At 31.0% G+C, this 21940-nt stretch overlaps 1 protein-coding gene across 4 annotated transcripts in view; it reads left to right on the top strand.

The window, feature by feature from the left end:
* LOC143072854 (BTB/POZ domain-containing protein 16-like) overlaps nucleotides 1-21940 on the top strand; it is a 37656-nt gene that overhangs the window by 10958 nt on the left and 4758 nt on the right. The window contains exons 5-18 of one of the 4 annotated variants that reach the window (XM_076247969.1): nucleotides 125-243; nucleotides 1123-1143; nucleotides 4064-4090; nucleotides 9558-9759; nucleotides 10839-10969; nucleotides 13155-13269; nucleotides 13831-13900; nucleotides 14268-14330; nucleotides 14956-15023; nucleotides 15546-15665; nucleotides 16493-16584; nucleotides 17435-17517; nucleotides 18127-18204; nucleotides 18970-19068. In XM_076247969.1, the coding sequence (XP_076104084.1) occupies nucleotides 125-243; nucleotides 1123-1143; nucleotides 4064-4090; nucleotides 9558-9759; nucleotides 10839-10969; nucleotides 13155-13269; nucleotides 13831-13900; nucleotides 14268-14330; nucleotides 14956-15023; nucleotides 15546-15665; nucleotides 16493-16584; nucleotides 17435-17517; nucleotides 18127-18204; nucleotides 18970-19068 (1288 nt within the window). The remainder of the gene's footprint in view (nucleotides 1-124; nucleotides 244-1122; nucleotides 1144-4063; nucleotides 4091-9557; nucleotides 9760-10838; nucleotides 10970-13154; nucleotides 13270-13830; nucleotides 13901-14267; nucleotides 14331-14955; nucleotides 15024-15545; nucleotides 15666-16492; nucleotides 16585-17434; nucleotides 17518-18126; nucleotides 18205-18969; nucleotides 19069-21940) is intronic. The other 3 variants (XM_076247970.1, XM_076247971.1, XM_076247972.1) reach the window with 3 other exon arrangements.

Genomic DNA, 21940 nt, shown 5'->3' with positions numbered 1-21940 from the left:
TATTAAAGAATTCAAAGATTAAATATTTAGAACTCAGAAACGAACTATACTGCGTATTTGTCTCCTGGTGAATTTTTTTTAGAGAACTTTGATTTTGATTTTATTGATGATTCCTTTTTTGTAGACCAACACCAAGTACTTCAGGTCCAATTAGGAAGTTTATACCAGCTAATGCCAGACCAGCTACACCTAAAGATATATTTCTGTATCATTCCAAGAAAAGTCAGAGTTTTATTGGACCAGGTATTGTACATGGATTTATTATTTTAAACTTCCTAGCAATGCACAATATACGACACAAGCAAGCAGTGTGATGAATAATTTAAAATGAATTAAATGATAGCCTGCTTACACACATCATTTGCACATGCACAAGATATCTTCACAACAGTCTCATTTCAGATTTAGTGATACCAAATATAACCCCCCAAAAAACAAGAGGAAGAAAATGTATAGATACCATAAGCATCAAACAAGAATTATGATAAATTAAGAAAGTATAGTTATCTATTAACCATGTTAAAGAACCGATTTGGACTGGGAATTTTTGTTATATGTCTAATGTTTATAGTTAATACTGCAAACAGACATGAAAGAAGTATAAACAGATTTCCAGGTTCAATTTACTTCAATTTTAACATGTTTTACTGTCTTTATTATACTTTCAAAGAAGTTGGAAGAAGAACAGTGTCTTTTATTGCACAAACTGTTTTCATAAACTTTACATATATTGGTATACAGCAATAGAACTCAATTGCAGTAAAACTAGAAACCATTTCCAATTTCCAATTTAAAGATTTTATTGCATAAATTATATTATTTATATTCAAAGAAAGGGATTGGATAAAGGTTCAGCCTATATAAATCCTTTCCTGTTTTAGGAATTATAGAAATAACATAAATACTTCAAAAACAGAACTGATTCTGTATCATATATCAAAAACTTTGTTTGCCCTATCTTTTAATAAGTTTGAATTATTTTCCATCAGAAAATTCTTGAATGAACAAAAAAGACAAAGAGATGATATATAACTGTCATGATTCCTGACTATGTATGGCACAATCAAATTAGCAGGGTTTTCATTTCTAAAATAAGTTTTATTCAAACATTTAAAATTACAGTTAGAAAAATACCAGACCATGGTGAGTTATAGTTTTTGATGTTGGGTAGCTGGTAGTTTGATTTAGGTTTTTATATGTGTATAGATATATATCATATTGATTGGTCTGTTTTGGCAGAATATAAATGTGATTTATGACATGCATGGTTTATATACAGCCAATTATATTTTAATGTCCATATTCTATAGATTAACATCATACAAGCTGATCAAATATATATATATATTTATTTAGTTTAATCACATATACAAACATGTACAACTAGCAAGTTATAATATGAATTTCTGTAGAAACATTGCAACAATCGTAAATACTTGTTTTAATTGCTTACTTCCCATGTTCTTTAATATTACTTTAATTTCAATGTTGTGTTTATTACCTTTTTCTATATCTGTACAGTAATTTCTTTTTAATAACCTAAAGTAGTTTTTTAATTTAATATTTATAGTTATAGAGCAATAAATATATGATATCATTGCTGTATTTGTGATATTAGGCCACGGTGTGTCACAGTTTTATAACTGGAAACTAGAAAAATTAATCTGAAAATATTTTTGAATAATCAATATATTGGTTTATAAAACTGACTGTTTCTGTAATGTTTATTGATATTTTTGGCTGTATAGTGTTACTTTCTTTATTAAAAACTTGAAATGTATGTATAAAAAATTTTAAAATGTACATCGACAATTTGTTTTAATCCATTGTTTTTATACGACCGCAAAAATTGAAAATTTTTTGGTCGTATATTGGTATCACGTTGGCGTCAGCGTCGTTGTCGTCGTCTTCGTCGTCCGAATACTTTTGGTTTTCGCACTATAACTTTAGTTTAAGTAAATAGAAATCTATGAAATTTAAACACAAGGTTTATGACCACAAAAGGAAGGTTGGGATTGATTTTGGAAGTTTTGGTCCCAACAGTTTAGGAATTAGGGACCAAAAAGGGCCCAAATAAGCATTTTCTTGGTTTTCACACTAGAACTTTAGTTTCAATAAATAGAAATCTATGAAATTTTGACACAAGGTTTATGAACACAAAAAGAAGGTTGGGATTGATTCTGGGAGTTGAGATCCCAACAGTTTAGGTATTAGGGGCCCAAATAAGCATTTTTCTTGGTTTTCGCACCATAACTTTAGTATAAGTAAATAGAAATCTGTAAAATTTAAACACAAGGCTTATGACCATAAAAGGAAGGTTGGGATTGATTTTGGGAGTTTTGGTCCCAACAGTTTAGGAATAAGGGGCCCAAAGGGTCCAAAATTAAACTTTGTTTGATTTCATCAAAAATTGAATAATTGGGGTTCATTGATATGCCGAAACTAACTGTGTATGTAGATTCTTAATTTTTGGTCCCGTTTTCAAATTGGTCTACATTAAGGTCCAAAGGGTCAAAAATTAAACTTAGTTTGATTTTAACAAAAAATTGAATCCTTGGGGTTCTTTGATATGCTGAATCTAAAAATGTATTTAGATTTTTGATTATTGGCCCAGTTTTCAAGTTGGTCCAAATCAGGATCCAAAATTATTATATTAAGTATTGTGCAATAGCAAGAAATTTTCAATTGCACAGTATTCAGCAATAGCAAAAAATCTTCAATTGCACAGTATTGTGCAATAGCAAGACATTTCCAATTGCACAGTATTGTGCAATAGCAATAAATCTTCAATTGCACATGATTGCGCAATAGCAAGAAATATCTAATTGCACAATATTGCACAATAGTAAGAAATTTTTCAATTGGAGTTATCTTTCTTTGTCCAGAATAGTAGTTGAATCAAGTTAAATCATTGTTTTATACAATATACAATGTATATTCACTTTTACTACCAACTGATAAATTTTAAAAAACAATCTTTACCATTCAGTGATAACAAGCACTTTTTTTACATTTCAATATTTTATGATGTATTTAAATGAGTAGTTATTGTTGCAAACTCCATTAATAATTTGAATTGAGATCAGTTTTGGAATAAGGGAAAGGGGGGTGTGGAAAAAAAAATGGGGGGGGGGGTTCAATTTTTCTCATTTCAGATTTCATAAATAAAAAGAAATTTCTTCAAACATTTTTTTGAGAGGAAGAATATTCAACAGCATAGTGAATTGCTCAAAGGCAAAAAACAAATTTTAAGTTCATTAGACCACATTCATTCTGTGTCAGAAACCAATGCTGTGTCAACTATTTAATCACAATCCAAATTTAGAGCTGAATCCAGCTTGAATGTTGTGTCCATACTTGCCCCAACCGTTCAGTGTTCAACCTCTGCAATCGTATAAAGCTGTGCCCTGCAGAGCATTTGGTTCCTAAGTATTTGTGTTTTGATCTTTTAAAGTCAAACAGGGCTGTCATAATTAGATTTGATAAAAATTATTGTTTTTTTTTTGAAAAACATTGCTTTTCATCCTGAAAACATCAGCACTGCTTACATTAATTTTAACAGTTTATTTTTATAGCAAAAACACATTACTATCGGTGACATAGGTAACTAAAGGACACAAACACATTTAATTTCAAATTGTATGTCCACCACATGTATCAGACTCAGTTTTCATGTATTGAACACAATTACTTTATTATACATGTTTATGATATCTGCACGTAATATATTATATTATAACATAATAGGTATAGTTATGTCCATCTGTTTGTCAATTCATTTGACTTTATAATACTTCCCATTAAATTGCCAGATTTTGATTGGTTTATTAGAGGGAGATATTCTACTCTATCTCATAGCAAATATTAAAAGGTATTTAGTCTTAAACCATATTTTGATATTGCGTATAACATTAAATATGCTGTGTAAAAACGAAAGCCCAATTTAGTATTTTTGATGGTAATTCTAATACAATAATATAATTCCACTCAGGTAATTCTATGACAAAAAGTCATTCTAATCACTATTTTTAACGAAGAAATAAGTATGATATTTGCTTTGTAGGATACCTAGGACCTTTGTCTAAATATGGTTTGTTTTTCTTTTTCATACAGGATTTATGATTGAGTGTTATTGTGTGGTAACCCAAGCTTAATATTAGGTTAATAAAAATGCATGCTAACTGCATGGATATAATGCAGTTTGAATAGTTTCTTACAATGAGTTGAAAATTTTGTTTTATCTGTATAGCATGTACTCATTGAATAACATACTTATAAATATTTATAACGTATAATATATAAAGTGAAGGAAGTAGGTGATGTTGAAGTAACATGTATATGTTTTCATACACTCACATTTAATAGATGAATACATATTTTATGATATATGTGGCATGATTGTTGGTAGCTATTTAAACTTGCATGGAGATTTTAATATGTAATCTGCATGCCAAATGTATTGCATATTTATTACTTCATTTAAAAACTAATCTACTGTAAAAACAGAAATAAATTACATGTTAACATATCTTTTATGTATTTGCCCTTTGTTGGTTCATGATAAGCATGTTAAGAAGTTATAAATGAAAATAAGAAAAGTAGATATTTGTCAACCTTTCAGATTGAACACTATAGAGTCTAGACTAAAGGACCTCATCGTAAGGATTTTTATTGATAAATGCATCTAGCATAGAATTTTGATGCACTTTTATTTTTATTTTTTATTATCAGTTATTGCTACACTTGTTCTATGCTTCACAAACTTTTTTATTGATAGGTTGACCAGTTAATAGATTGACACAGACTAATTATGAATATAAAAATGTTTGAAATTAATTGTCAAATCCATTAAAATGATCAAATTGATTCAAATTAAAAGTTTATCACATTTTCTATCAAGAAGTTAATAAAACTCAACTATTTATTGGTTATCACATATCCTGTCTTCATGTATCTGTATACTGAGGTACTAATAATATGGAAAGCCACAGCTGTCTTATGTGGTTCTCTGATATTACTTTATGTTGTTTTATCATTACTTAATAATAGTTTGTCTTTATTTGATATAGTTTTGACATTACGTAATGATGTTTTAATATAACTCAATATGGAATAGTCATTACTTAATGATATTTCGATATTACACGATATGGTTTCATATTGACTTGATATAGTTTTGTCATTACTCAATATGGTTTTGTCATTACTCGATGTAGTTTCACCATAATTTGATATGGTTGTGTCAATAGTCAATGTGGTTTTAACATTACTTGATGTGTGTTTGACTTAACGTAATGTAGTTGTTTCATTACATGATGTGGTTTTGTTATTTCGTAATGATGATTTGTCTATTCTTTATATGGTTTTAACATTACGTAATGATGTTTCAAAATTTGACCATTTTACACTACTTGATGTGTTTGTTTCATTATTTGATGTGGTATTGTCATTCTTCGATGTGGTCCTGTCATTCTTTGATGTGGTTATCCCATTACTTGATGAGGTAAAACCACGTGACCAATTCGGAAAAACCTGTTCTATTTTTAGATTGATTTCTATGTTGTATGACTGTGCCTTTAATGCATTAGGCCATCCATCTAATTAGTATTCAAACTAAAGTTCGGGTTACTGTTTAAGTTAAACTTTGAGTGAGTTTTCGAATGAAAGTCATACTTATAATTAAAGTTCTAGTTAGAATTGATTTTCGAATTGGACTTCGAGTTTCAATCACATTTAAAGGCAGAGTTCTAGTTTCAACTTTGAATTTGAGTCACTTCTTGGGGTAGAGTTTGAGTTGGATTCGAATTTAAGTCTCATTTAGAAATTATTAAGATTTCGAGTTGAAATTCAAGCTATTTTATATGTCTTTTTGAGTTCGTAATTAAATTTTCTATCGCCTGGAACAAGGGCTTTTGCTTGGGCTTCCGAAAAGAGGGCTCAGGGATATGCGTACTAAATAAACAATGTTGCAGTATACAAAACGCAACATAGGAGTTGAAATAAAGTTAAATGTGGTGTGATTGCCAAGGAGACAACTATCCACCAGAGTTTAAATGCAGTGGATGTAAGAAATCATATATCGGCAACCGTACAGCCTTCAAAAATCTGTATAGTCAGCTACAAAAAGGCCACCATGCACTATGTGAAAAAAATTCAAACGAAAAAACTAACTGTCTATTTTACAAAAAAACAAATATGACACATATGTATACAACGACAAAAATTGAACTTCATGCTCCTGACTTGGGTCAGGTAAATAAAGAAAGTGCACGTGGCGGAGTTTAACATGTATGTGAGAGAACATCGAACTGTAACAGTAGTGTAACAACACAACACGAGAAAAAAATGTAAACTAGACAAATCGATGCCCCGCATTCCACTCATTGAACCGCTTGTACCCCAAAAAGGACAAAGTTCAATTATTTTTCTCCCATAAGAGGAAAAATAATGAAAAGAAAAAACCCTGACCACATGCACACCATCAATACATGTACAAACAGCTAGCAGAGTGAAAAATTCCTAGCATTCAATTTGTAGGAGGAGTTATCTGGAAACGCCCTACTTATGCAAGTAAATGTCCCAAAAATAACAAAGTTCAACTCTCTCCCGAAGAGCACATCTTAATAAAAATTAAACCCTGACCACATACAGCACACCTTCAACATATATGTACAAACAGACAGTAAGGAGAAAACTTCCTAGGATTCAAACTGTTGGAGGAGTTATGCGGAATAACTACATGTATATACCCATAATGGGACGGAAAGACGGATTGACAAATGTTAAACACTATGCCCCAACTTTCAGTTGCTGTAAAGTTGCGGTGGCTTAAAAAACATATCAATTGGCTGGCTTAATAGATCGGTATGACTTGGTAATTTAAATCCATCGGGGTGATCTCGGGTTCCCTAGAAAGGTAAGGAGATTCTGCTCAACGTGTGGCATCCGTCGTGTTATTTGCGAAATTACAAACCGAGTGATGTGGTCTTATTTGGAAGTTCACATTCGAGTAAATGATGAAGGAACATGTTCGCCGTCACATGTGAAACAGATGTTTATTTTTCAATTAGTGCGAGGTAGATCAGAATTCAATTGATTAAAAGTAAAAAGATTGATATTTTTTTTAGAGAATTGTTATTTTATAGTATTGATGCTTTGTCGCTTAGTCCGAGCCACCCTCCTCCAATTTTACTGTGACTTAAGTTTGAGTTGATTTTTTTTAACGAAAACGTATTAGTCTTTTGATTTGTGTCGAGCCTGTGACATAAATGTAGCGGCAGTGAGACACAACAACGTCATCGAAAGTGGCGTCATTTCGGGACCTTTTATAGCTTACTATAGGGTATGGGTTTTGCTCATTGTTGAAAACCATACAGTTTTGTTTTAGTAAAATAAAACCGAATTAAACTGTTTTGACCTGATAAATTTATTACCTCCATGAAGTGTTTTAAAACTTGTATAGGAGTTTTTCTTCAATATCTAGAAAAAGCATCTACAGAAAAATATTTTTTTATATTTTTTGACCGATGAATGTACAGCTCATCAACATTATGCTTTTACACTGAAATCAGCAATATCAGGCGAGACACAGCGTTCCGTGTACTTTTTTACAAATTTATTATAATACTGCTTCTATTTGAAAACTTATAGATCAAATAACAGGACCAAGTGGTTTGGGGATATCCCAATTATGTCCAAAATACTGTAAAATTTTTAGGATTTTTTTTTTTTTTTATTGTCTGCCGTTCCCTTTTTTCATACCAAATAACTCTGAACAACCACTCGAACTTTAATTTGATTTTTAACTTTGGCGATACCCATCCAAAGCACATTAAACAAACGACATATTGAAATCTGTTAAAAAATAGATTTTTTTCACATTGTGCATGGTGGCCTTTTGTAGCTGACTATACGGAGTGTTGAAGGCTGTACGGTTGCCGATATATGATTTCTTACATCCACTGCATTTAAGTAAAACTCTGGTGGATAGCTGTCTCATTGGCAATCACAACACATCTAACTTTATTTCAACTCCTATGTTGCGTTTTGTATAATCAACATTGTTTATTTAGTACGCATATTCTGGAGCCCTCTTTTCGGAAGCCCGAGCAAAAGCCCTTGTTCCAGGCGATAGAAAATTTAATTACGAACTCAAAAAGACATATAAAATAGCTCAAATTTCAGCTCGAAATCTTAATTAATAAAAATTAGACTTAAATTCGAATCCTACTCAAACTCTACCTCAAGAAGTAACTCAAATTTAAAGTTGTAACTAGAACTCTGCCTTTAAATGTGACTCGAACTCGAAGTCCAACTCCAAACTCAATGCTAACTAGAACTTTAATTATAAGTATGTATTGACTTGAATTCGAAAACTAACTAAAAGTTTAACTCAAACAGTAACCCGAACTTTAATTTGAACACTAATTAGATGGATGGCCAAACGCATTCAAGGCACATACAATATGGAAATCTATCTAAAAATAGAACAGGTTTTTCCGAATTGGTCACGTGGTTTTACCTCATCAAGTAATGGGATAACCACATCAAAGAATGACAGGACCAAATAAAAGAATGACAAGACCACATCAAATAATGAAACAAACACATCAAGTAGTGTAAAATGGTCAAATTTTGAAACATCATTACGTAATGTTAAAACCATATAAAGAATAGACAAATCATCATTACGAAATAACAAAACCACATCATGTAATGAAACAACTACATTGCGTTAAGTCACATACACATCAAGTAATGGTAAAACCACATTGACTTATGACACAACCATATTAAATAATGGTGAAACCACATCGAGTAATGACAAAACCATATTGAGTAATGACAAAACTATATCAAGTCAATACGAAATCATATCGTGTAATATCGAAATATCATTAAGTAATGACTATTCATATTGAGTTATATTAAAACATCATTACGTAATGTCAAAACCATATCAAATAAAGACAAACTATTATTAAGTAATGATAAAACAACATAAAGTAATATCAGAGTTCCACATAAGACAGCTGTGGCGTTCCATAGAATAAATATACCAGTTATTATTATTAAGCAAATAATAGTAGTGTTGATGTGGAAGAATCCAATATTTCTTATTCAATTTACCGAAAGAAAACAACACATTTAAAATATTTCATAATCCTTCCAATTTAAAAAATAATGCATTCATTATATACAACCACAACTATATTACTGTTGATTTTTTTTGTAATGTAAGCGATTGTAAGAAAATCTCATTTAAAAGCATAAGTTGTTGAAAATTAAATTTTTTATTTGAACACTTAACAATTGATGCAAAAATCAGGTTACACATGTGTCTTTTTGTTTGTTATCTTCTGTAAACATGAAAATGTAAAATTGGTAATATGATATTTTTATTCTAACCTATTTTTTATACTCTTTTCAAAATTACTTGATATAACTTTACTGAATTCTAAAGAAAACTCAGATATAAAAATGATAATGATTGTTGAGAAGAAAACAATTGCCAGCTGTCAAATAACAATTAAAAAAATTTGATTCCTATGTTTCAGATGTAGTATTAAAGTGTCTAGGAATGGACTGGGAGTTACATCGACCATACCTACAGAAATCTGAGGTTCTATCACAGTTACTGAAACAAGCAGGAGAGCCTCACATGCAGAAATATTATAGAAATCCAGCCTCTGAAACATTGGATACATACATCAAGAAAAACAATGTTTACAGTAACGAATACAAAGATATAAGCAATAGGTATAGACATGATAAAATAACTAGAGACTTGTCTAAACGAATACAGGCTCTATTTTAGGTTTTTCAAAAACAGTCTACAAAATGAAAAATAACTTTATAAACTAGTTAAAGTGCTTATTTGACTTTGTCTTCTTCAAGAATGTTGATAATGATTGAAAACTAATGTTGTGAAAATACTTGAATATTTGAGTAGCTGTATAACCTTAGGAAACCTAAAACAACCTTAGGTCAACTTTACCTTTGGAAGTTAAATGTTTATCAGAAATTTCTAAAACATATTGTTTTTATAAGAGGGTAAAAACACTTGTATGAATGACTTGATAGTTAATAACTTGTCAACCTTATCACTACTTTTGAGATAATAAAAAAATCCTACGTTAAAATAATATTTAAAATCAGAGTTATATTCCTTTGTCTTGACTGTAGTTGAAACAACTTCAATTATGGACAAAGAAGATTATCCAAATATAGGTTTCAAATTTTAATATATATCTGTTATACTTCTTACCTTTTGAGGGGCCTCAGAGGCCAAGTTACTACTGGAATCACTAGCCAGTCAACACTTAGATTTTGAGATCAAACCCTGCTTGTGTGGGCCCACTCCACTCCAATCTTAATTGACTAGGAATGTCAGTTTTCCTATGGAAGGTCATGAGTTTTCTCTGGGCACTTTGGCTTCTTTCATCATTAAAAACTGGCCGCCACTACATAGCCCAAAAGTGGTGTTTAAAAGTTGCGTTAAAACACCAAAAAATCAAAATCAAATATTACCTTATGGATCAGTATTTTGGATATCATCAAGTTTCCCAAGGTACTTCTTTACCTTTTACTGAATGTATAACCACAAAAAATAAGAATTACTTTCATTTAGGAGTTGTAATATTACATCACTTTTAGAAATATAGCCTTACCTTATTCTCATTTTGATTTGATAAAAAAAAGACGTTTTAACCATCATTCTGAAGAAAAAAAATGTATTCTGAATTTGTCTAGGCATGTTATTTGATAGGAAAAACATAAATCTTTGAAATGGTTACAAATTAAGTTTATAGATATTAGAAAAACTATTTTTATTACAGATTAAGCATGGTAGAAGGAGATGAAGAAGGACCTAAGAAACTAGATCATCCAGCACATACATCAGAAAAGAGAATTAGTAGTGTTACAATGATCAAACTGGATATAAAAGATCCACTCATCACTAAAACTGGTAATTATCTTATTACTGATAAGTTGCTGCATATGTATCATACTGGGAATTCTGAAATTATTGCATGTATTTGTTATAGCGATAATTAAGAAAAGACAAAAATGCAAAACTTAATTATTGCAATTCCAGGAAAATCTGCATACAGTCATAAGTACTGTAAATTCAGATATTATTGCAATGTTTTTATTATTGCGAAAAATGGGACAGGCTTATAGTCACAATGATTTAACCTTGCATTTTGAAATTTTTAATATTAATTATACTGGATTTTTTCAATATCGCAAAGATAACAATTGCATTTTAGTCTTAAATGACAAAATTGCAATAATAAATGCATGCAATAATTTTTTGAATTTACAGTATTTGATATCATTATGCGAGTTCTTGTTATTCACATTATAAAGTTGATAGATTAGGAGTTATATTTTTTACAAGATACAGAAAAAAGTATTTTGAATCTAGCACTGTACACTGATTTTGGTAAGTCTCTCTGTTGTATAAAACTAAAAAAAGGGTTTTGATGAAATTATTTTTGTGCAGGTAAAAGTATCCAAGTCAGTTTAGAATGTTTAAGCCTTATTGTTTTATTGGATGAACCTCTCTACACAGCATAATGTATCAAAGTAATAATTATGGTTATTAAAAAAATAATGAGATGTGGTATAATTGCCAACTGTCCATCAGAGCTCAAATAAAAAATATGTATAATGTTTCTTTGCTTCAGGTTTTGTCGTGTATGTACTGTAATTTCAGAAATTATTGCATGCATTTATTATTGCAATTTTGTCATGTTAGACTTAAAATGCGATTTTAATTTTTACGATTTTGAGAACAATCCTGTTAAATTCATATGAAATATTTCAAAATGCAAGTTTGAATTATTGCGTTTACAACTATGTTGCATTTTTCGCAAAAATAAAAAACCTCGCAATAATTTCTGAATTTACAGGATATGGATTTTTTGTCATGAATTAGTACACTATCTTTTTAACCGGATTTTTGTGACAAAAATGTCGGTTATTGATTTGGGGATGTACGGCGGGCGGGCGGTCGGGCGGGCGGTCGGTCGGTCGGGCGGGCGGGCTGCAATCAAATGTTGTCCGTGCATTAACTCATGAACCGTCCAACCAAAGCTTTTAAAATTTTAATATGTTGTTACTGACAACTAAATGAAGGTCAAGTTCAATAATGGCGATTTTGACTTTTACCGTTCAGGAGTTATGGTTCTTGAAAGATTGAAAAAAGGTTGTTTCCAGTCGTGTCCCTGCATTTACGCATGAACTGTTGTACCTAAGCTTCCCAAATTTTAATATGTTGTTACTGATGACAAAATGGAGGTCAAGCTCAATAATGGCGATTTTGACTTTTACCGTTCAGGAGTTATGGTTCTTGAAAGATTGAAAAATGGAGTTTCCAGTCGTGTCCGTGCATTTACGCATGAACTGTTCTACCTAAGCTTCCCAAATTTTAATATGTTGTTACTGATGACAAAATGGAGGTCAAGTTCAATAATGACGATTTGGACTTTTACCGTTCAGGAGTTGTGGTTCTTGAAAGATTGAAAAATGGCGTTTCCAGTCGTGTCCGTGCATTTATGCATGAACTGTTTTACCAAAGCTTCCCAAATTTTAATATGTTGTTACTGATGACAAAATAGAGGTCAAGTTCAATAATGACGATTTTGACTTTTACCGTTCAGGAGTTATGGTTCTTGAAAGATTGAAAAATGGTGTTTCCAGTCGTGTCCGTGCATTTTCTCATGAACCATTCAACCAAAGCTTTTGAAATTTTTATATGTTGTTACTGATGGCAAATTAGAGGTCAAGTTCAATAATGACGATTTTGACTTTTACGATTCAGGAGTTATGGTTCTTGAAAGATTGTGAAATGGCGTTTCAATTCACGTTGTTGCATTTACTCATGAACCATTCAATCTAAGCTTTTCAAATTTTAAGATGTTCATACTGATGACAAAATGGAGGTTAAATTTGATATTGACGATTTTCACTTGCACCATTCATCAGTAATGGTTCTTGTGATATTGCCAGGACACAAATAAATATTAATAAATCCGGTTTGCTGTCGTTGTGACAGCCTCTTGTTTAAATATTGGAATGATTTTGCATTGTAAAGTTAAATTTTAATTAGATAAAACTCATATTGAAAACATACAAATGTTTTTCAGCTATGGCAGTTGCTCTGGGTAACCTATACCATGATGAGTTAGATGTTGACCTTGAAGACGTAGCTAATGTCCTTGCTGCATCTTCACAGATTGGTTATAAAGCTTTACAAAATGGGTGAGTAAGAATTTACTGGAGAAGTATGATTGGGAAAGAGACATTTATATGTTAGAGTTCAAGCGAGGAAGATAAAAGCAAATATAGGCCAGCCTTCAGCAATGAGAAAAACATTTACGTTAAAGCAGCTGTAAACGGCCCCAACATGAAAACGTGAAAAAAATTCAAACAAAAAAAAATAATGGCCTAATTTATACTTTACAATTGATGAGAAACAAATATGAGAGACATGAAACATTGACTACCACTGAAATACTCTTCTCGCTTGGGACAAGCACAAAAAGAATGTGGCAGGTTTAAACATGTTTGTCAGTGCTCAACCCTCCCCTAACCTAGAATAGTTGTGTTACAGCACAACATAATAACAATCTCATGACATCAATTGCAAAAGGCTTAACTTAATAAATCGATACAAAGCACAAATCAAACAACTAACATTACAACAAAAGTCAAAATCTTGTATAAACAAATCTGTTACAGAGTTACATATTTTTTTGTATAAACCCTGCTTAGAATCTTTGGTTATGGACTTACCTTTTTAATTAATTATTTTCTTTTCAGATGTGCAAGATTAATGCTAAATAATATTTCCTATAAAACTGTGTGTAGATATCACCATGCTTGTACAAAGGTAGGTTATTCTGATGTATTTTTATTTAGTCACTTCAGATTTGAAGAAGTAAAGACAATAAGTGAATTCACTGCTAACTACTGATATGAGGATTTCTGTTCCAAGAAAGATAACTCAATTATCAATTTTTCCAATACTGAAAAACTCATATTTATGCAGCAGCTTTTAATGAATTATTTCCTGTTGAAAATAAAGTTAAACCAGTGAATGTAGAAGAATCAAACATAATTGTACCTTAGTTCTACCTTGTAAGATTGTAATAATAAATAAAAATATGCAAGAATATTCTCCAAAGTATTCTCTAAAGTTAATCTGTGTTATTTAAAAAATTGTTTGTATTTTGTTGTAAATGATTGATTTTTTTCAGTATCAACAAGAAGAAGTTGTGAAAGCTTGTGAAAGGTGGTTAGAACTGAACTTGTTACCAGAGGTAGGTATTAGAGATGTTTTTATGCCCCATTTATGGGCATTATGTTTTCTGGTCTGTGCGCCCGTTTGTTTGTTTGTAAAGTTTTTGGTCGAGGTAGTTTTTGATGAAGTTGAAGTCCATTCAACTGGAAACTTAGTAAACATGTTCCCTATGATATAATCGTTCTAATTTTAATGCCAAATTAGAAAACTTATTCCGTTTTCACAGTCAATTGAACCTAGAAAATGATAGTGCAGATGGGGTATCAGTGTTCTTGGTACACATTCTTGTTCTTTTTGTATTTATATATAACAACTTTCCTTTATGATTTTGACTAGTCCATGATCTTTTTTCACATAAGCCCAACAATGTCTTTTTCATTATTCAAAGAAGCCATTTTATTTGAAGAATTTTTGTGGTTTCCTTGGCAATTAAAAGCATTCAGCATTCTACTTGACATCATCTGAGAGTTGTCTAGTATTCTCTCTTGATATGAACATTAGCTGAAGAACCATGTGATACAAATTGAACAATCAAGTTTTCTTATTCAATGAAAAACTAGACTTATTGAGATTACAAAATAGCCTACAAATCTGGACCATGGATGTTCAAATTCTTGTTATAAACTGATTTATTTTCTTTTCAGTTGTCCAATCAGATATACCTTAGAGAAATCAGTATGGAACTGTTACAGAAAATACTCAAGTCTAATAGGTTAGCTATTTAATTAAGAATTTAACAAGGCACAGTTTTTTACATCTTTTTAAATGTCGATTCAAAAATCAGATTGCATATTTACTTTTATTTTGTTCTTATGGACTGGATTGTATCTCCTTTGCCATTCATTTCCAATTCTTTTTAACTCAATGTTAAGTGTATGATTCTAATGAGGTCTATTTATACACAATACTAAGAAAACTATTACTACAGAGAACATATATGGTCATTGAATAAATTTTTAAACCATATTGCACAACAATATACAGAAAATGATTTTGTATTTTGATAATACATGATATACAATTTTTGAACGTCTTTAAAAAGATTCAAGTTTTGGACTTCGATTTTTGATTTAATATTGAACGTCAACTTTAGACAGGGCCTTCATCTGAGTCTAACATGTACCAAACAAGTACACTCAATATTTAACCTATACATGTATTAACATTTTTACAGGTTATATGTACCAAATGAATCCACTGATTATTGAACCTAAATATATATTACATTTTACAGGTTATATGTACCCAATGAGTATACTGTATACAGAACTTTATCGTACTGGTTATTCCTACAACTAAATTCAAGTATCCAGTTAATGCCATCTCATAGTACAGTATTATCATACTTTAATAGGTAAGACTTTACAACTCTATAAACTATACTGTTAAAGAAAGGTGCAGTATTATTACAAAAATATTGGAATAGAAATTTGCAAAAGTGGTTAAAAACTTATCTTCCAATCCCTGGAGTGAATATATTTATTATCTCTAAACAAAGATATTGTTTACACTAAATTACGAACAGTAAATTTTGGAAACATTTTGGTACCTATATGATCTTTGCATAAACGAAACTTCACACTAGCTTCATGTAAAGATTTCTTGTTGCAACTTTCCGATATTCTCAATAAAGGGGAATAACTTTGAAACCCAGTTGAGTATAAGTAAGATTTTTTCTTTGAAATTATTTTTCACATTTAGGTGATACTGATAATTTCAAAGTGTACCTAATATTACATATATTTTCTACAGAAAGGATTGCAATAAGGTACATTTCTCTGTGGTAATGATTCTATTCTTGTAGCTATTAGAAAAATTCAAATTATTTATGTAGATGGTTTGAGGTTGTGGGTAATGATCTATTCCCCAGAAAAGGCCATTTAAGAAATATGAAACAATGGTGAGGTTTAGAACAAACATCTACCAAACTAGAATAGATATATATTTTTATTAATTTGTGTACAATTGTCATTCAGTACACATGGAGTGGTCATTACACAAGTTTTTAAATTCAATTAAAGTTTTCTGAGCTAGCTACAGTAGCCATGTTTACTTTTGAATATGAAATTTCCTCCCAAAAAAGCATAATATAAGAAAACAATAATCAAAGGAGATATAATTAAGGAGTGTTTTAAGAAAATGTTTTGTTTTCTGAAAATGAAAGACATTGTTTCCTTTCAGTTTACCGAAAACAGGATCATTCCTAGAAAGAGATGATGGCCAAATTTATGGACCATTGTTTTCAGCCGTTAGATTACAAGGCGTTACAGATAGTAAGTAAACATTCATATATTAGCAAAGCATCAGAGAAGTATAAATGATATAATTTTTATGTATTTAAACATGGAATTTACTTACTATGACTTATATGGCAGTTTCCCTCTTGTGATAGAATCATAATACAGAATTTTTTTTATGGCCCCGCAATGAAGTTGTTGGTGCCATTTAGTTTTACCCTTGTCTGTAATTCCCTATTTCGGTAATTCTGTCATTCTGTCATTCCGTCATTCCGCAACAAACCATTTTACAGAGTTTTTTTCTAAACTCCTTCAGGTATTGGGATGATTTTTTGCATGTGAGTTAACTATGATGAGTAACAGATCAAGTTTAAGTTTAGTTCCGCTCCCCCCTTCCTAATTTTTACTGAAATTACGGGCTTTGAACTTTGATAAATTGTTGAACATCACAGTTATATGCACTTTTTTCTAAATGCTTTCAGATATTGGGCTGATTTTTGGTCTGTGAGCTAACCATGATGAGTTACAGATCAAGTTTTAAGTTTTGTTCCCCTCCGCTAATTTTTGCCATAATTAAGGGTTTACAACTTTGAAATTGTTTAAAATCACAGTTATACAGATTTTTTTTCTATACGACTCCAGATTTTTAGCTGATTTTTGATATGTGAGACTACCATCATGTTTGTGTCCACATGTGTTATTGAAATTACAGATTTTTCAAATTTTTGAGACGGGGCCATTCCTGTGGCTTTGACACATCTAGTTTTTATGTAGTGTATTATTTTAACAAATATAATCTGCATTACTTTATAACCTGTGCAAAAAGTAAAAAGTGCTTTAAAACTATATTTTTCAAAATTTAAATGTCTCCTATATTTAATTTCAGCTAATCAAATCCGAGATATGCAGTTGATGAACATCTTACCACAAAGTCAGTTGATAGATTTATTAACACAACATTACCATGCTGTAAGTTTACCATATATGGAGGTTTTATTGTGTCACCTGACAATCCATTTCCCACAACACATTGGGATCACCGCTGTTTTATGGAATCCAAAATGTCATCCATAAAGAAAGGTAAGATGTGGTATGATTTCCAATGAGACAACTTTCAAATGAAAAAAAACAACATATGTCCTTCATTATTAAATAAACCCTGTATAGTTGGCTATTTAAAGCTATCTGAAAAATATGGGACAATTTAATTGAGAAACCTAACAACCTAATTTATTACAACATAATTTACAAAATACAAATATGACAAGACATAACCAAGTCAACCACTGAATTACAGGCTCCTGACTTGAGACAGACACATGTGGCAGGATAAAACATGATACCAGACCCCAACCCTTCCCATAACCTGGAACAGTGGTGTAATAGTACAACATATGAACATACTACAAAAATCAGTTGGAAAGGGATTACCTCATCAGATCAATACATAGCAGATAACAACCCACAAATACAGACAGGACATGGCAGGGAATTTATACATTCCTCAATGCTTTTTTTTTGTTATTCACACATTTTCTATGAGGTCAAGAAATGTTTACATACTTACATCTGTTTCAGCTACAAGGAGGAGGTGATATGTCTGCATTAAAGCATTTCAACACAGGAGCTATTAGACAGGGATTTATTATAGATGAGGTAATACTAATGAAAAAATCTACACAGTTTTGCATGTCTCTATATGAAAGGACTTTAAGATTTTGTATGTGAATACTATAATTGATAGGTTAATTGATGATTGACAGTTGCTCAAGGCCCAGCACCAAAAAATACGATCAATTGTTTTAAGAATTTTCTTTTGAAAAGCCCCAGTTCATTTGATTTCTTGCTTCAGAAGGGGAGATATTTCTACTTTGAAAATTGTTCCATCACACAACAAATGCATTATATGTATTGAAGTAAAAGTTGTTTGTTGAGAGAAATCTCTACAAGCATCACTGTAAGCTTTGGTGTCAAACAGGAGAAAATTAGTCTGAGAAGTACCTTTAAAGGCTGTTGCTGTTGTTTCAAGTATAAGGTTAGCAAAGATATAACACATTTTCTTGTCTACATGGTCTAGAATTTCAAATTTCAAATTTTTAATGAATTCTTGTGTATAGAAGTATCCTGTATTAAATTAGATTGTATACAGATATAACAGTGTTAAAATAATGTGTGTACTTAAAACAGTGAAACGTATGTAATTATTTCCCAACACTGAGTGTCATTGACCAATACTTAAGATTTCAGACCTCTGGCTGATTGCAAGCATCCTTTCAAAGTGAGGTACAGCTAGGTATTAATTATATGTCCACACAGTGAATTATTATTTTTTTTTGTGTTTGCAGGAAAAGAAAATCTTTCAACAACCAAATTAAGACTGGTAATATTGACTTTAATGAATAAATGATTATATATTTGTAGGAACCACATTATCATTCAGAAGTGTTATCCATACATGGATTTCACTTTGAATTAAAAGCTGCTAGAAATGCTATAGGCCAATTATCTATATATATGCAGGTATGAAAAGATATATCTATAGTCATTGTAACCACTATTTTTTTTGCATATATATGCAGTTATGAAATGGCAGATTTACAGCCATTGTAATAGCTACTTTTTTTAGAATTTATTATACATATAACATAATAGTATATATTATTAGTAAAGCTAGTTTGCTGACGTAATGTTATATTTCTTTTCAAGCTAAAGTGTGTTTTAAGTTGTGTAAAAGAGTGAAAATTATCTGCATTTTAGTCACTTAAGCTTATGTAAGTATATGACATGGTTATTCCTTTCCACACACAGTTGCTTTCACACAATAGTCATATGTATCAACTATATCTACAAAATTTATCCCTTGGAATCTGTTTTTAACTACCTTTTGGTTGGTCTCTAGATGTCTTTTGGTTTATGTGTGTGTGAGTGGTCGCCCTTTCTTTGATATTTATATGCATCTACTTTTATTCATATTTATAAATCCTTCTTTAAAAGTATTTGGCCAATTTGAACCAACTTGAATGTCCAGTAAGTATTCTTGTTTAGATTATAAGTGACAATTTTTCTGACCACTAGACTGACCATTTTTACATTTTATAGAATATTTTGTTAAACATCTGCATTATGTTATTCTTGAACAAAGATATTCATACCAAAAATTTACCCCAACAAAGATTCAGAGTCTTGCTGTTAAAATTAGAAACAAAGGTATCATATATTTCACCCCTGTTTAAATTTTTGAACTTTCATTTTGTATAACCCTGGCCGACTTAAAATATGGCCACCACTTTTCATTAGAAACTATTAAATCCACTTTTGAAATTGGAATCAAACATTGCTTGGATGATCTTTACATTATAAGCCTGGTACCTTTGATAACTTTTTACAGATTTTTATTATGCCCCACCTACGATAGTAGAGGGGCATTATGTTTTCTGGTCTGTGCCTCCGTTTGTTCGTCTGTCCATCCGTCTGTTTGTCCCGCTTCAGGTTAAAGTTTTTGGTCAAGGTAGTTTTTGATGAAGTTGAAGTTCAGTCAACTTGAAACTTAGTACACATGTTCCCTATGATATGATCTTTTTAATTTAAATGTCAAATTAAAGTATTGACTCCAATTTCACGGTCCACTGAACAAAGAAAAAGATATATATAGTGTGAAGCTCAGGTTAAAGTTTTTGGTCAAGGTAGTTTTTAAAGCAATTGCTTTTATGCCGTCGCGTATGGCCATCTTTGTGACCCAGATCAGAGACTCCGCCCAGATCAAGCCATAGTATTTTGTTAAACAGGCTCCTGGTCAGTCATTCTTTAACACCTATGTATGTTTTCTAATGCAATACATAGCTTGAAACTTTAAAAAAAAGTTAGTGGATTTAAGAAGTTTCAGAATATGTTCTTGTAGATGTATTTTTGTATTTAAAGGGTCAACCGTTTGACTATCAAATAATATAGAAGTCCGAGTGAAAAAAAGTACATTTTTATAAATGCGATTCCGTTTTCCGCCGATTGTACGATGTTTCAACAAAATATGGATTCATTTCAGTTGTTGATTTAGTATTGAAAATTTAACTGAATTATCTCCTAATAAATACGTTTTTTTATGTTTAATTTGTGTTTCTTTAAGAGGTCAGGTGCTCTTGTTCATTCATAAAATTATCGTTCATTCATACATTTATCGTAAAATCAAAATCACTACACAGGTTAATGCGTAGTGTCAACTTATTACCTGTAATCTAAAAATAGACAAACTTTATTTGCGCAAATAATTTAGCGGAACGAAACCCTTGTTGAAAACACATAACAATAAGTTCGTTTTCCTTTTCTGTCAAAACTCCGTAATATTTATCGATCACCTTACTAATGAAATGGACCCGTCCAAACGTAGTAGATGCCAAGTCGGTCCAGATGAAGAGATATTTACAATTTGGAATTTTCTAGTTTATTAATACATAGATTGAAAAAAAGTACGTCTTTTTAAATATCATGATCAAAACTGGGTTTGCATAACAAATGTCAGATGAAACCATTATCCTCGTCTTTTCAGTGAACAAGTCTACTACGTTTGTTGACACTCGACGGTCCACCGTGTTAGCAATTTTATTTCACATGTTTTCGAAATATTGAAGATCATTTTTCGCAATGTTTCCTGAAAATTGATAAATATCAAAGCAACGTAGAGCTGTTTGTTCTTGTTCGTATAATAAAATTGAGAATGGAAATGGGGAATTTGTCAAAGAGACAACAACCCGACCATAGAAAAACATGCAACAGCAGAATTAAGGCTCGAGAATTAAGGTCACCAACAGGTCTTCAATGCAGCAAAAAATTCCCGCACCCGGAGGCGTCCTTCAGCTGGCCCCTATACAATATATATACTAGTTCAGTGATAACGATTTAATGTCATGTTTGTCTGTGATGACCCCCCTTTTCGGGATTGCATGAGAATTGTAGTTATCTCGTACCCACATGCACTTGTTTCTATCCATAGGAAGGTCGACTATCCATATAAAACTATTTATATGGATAATCGACCTTCCTATGGATAGAAACAAGTGCCTGTGCTCGTACCGCATCAGAAGGACACATATCAACTGAGCAATAATGTTTGGAACTTAGTTTTAAAAATGATGACAAAGTAACATTATGAAAATATTTTTATTAAGCTGAAATATACATTTATTCTTTACATGTTTATGTCTTGTAAGATATTTTATTTCTTTCCCGTTTTTTAACATTTGCGTCTGGAAAGTTGAAATGTTTTAACTTAATCATTTGTGTTAATGGTTAAATATAAATTAATAATGAAAATTGTTAAAATTAAATCAATAAAGGAAATTATTGCCAAGGAAGTTACAAACACTACCAGGGGATAATCCATGATGATTTCTTTTTGAGT

This window comes from Mytilus galloprovincialis, chromosome 4 (genome assembly GCF_965363235.1).
Source record: "Mytilus galloprovincialis chromosome 4, xbMytGall1.hap1.1, whole genome shotgun sequence".
Taxonomy (NCBI): Eukaryota; Metazoa; Mollusca; class Bivalvia; order Mytilida; family Mytilidae; genus Mytilus; species Mytilus galloprovincialis.
The sequence above is the reverse complement of the archived record's forward strand: the minus strand, read 5'-3'. Positions and strand labels throughout refer to the sequence as shown.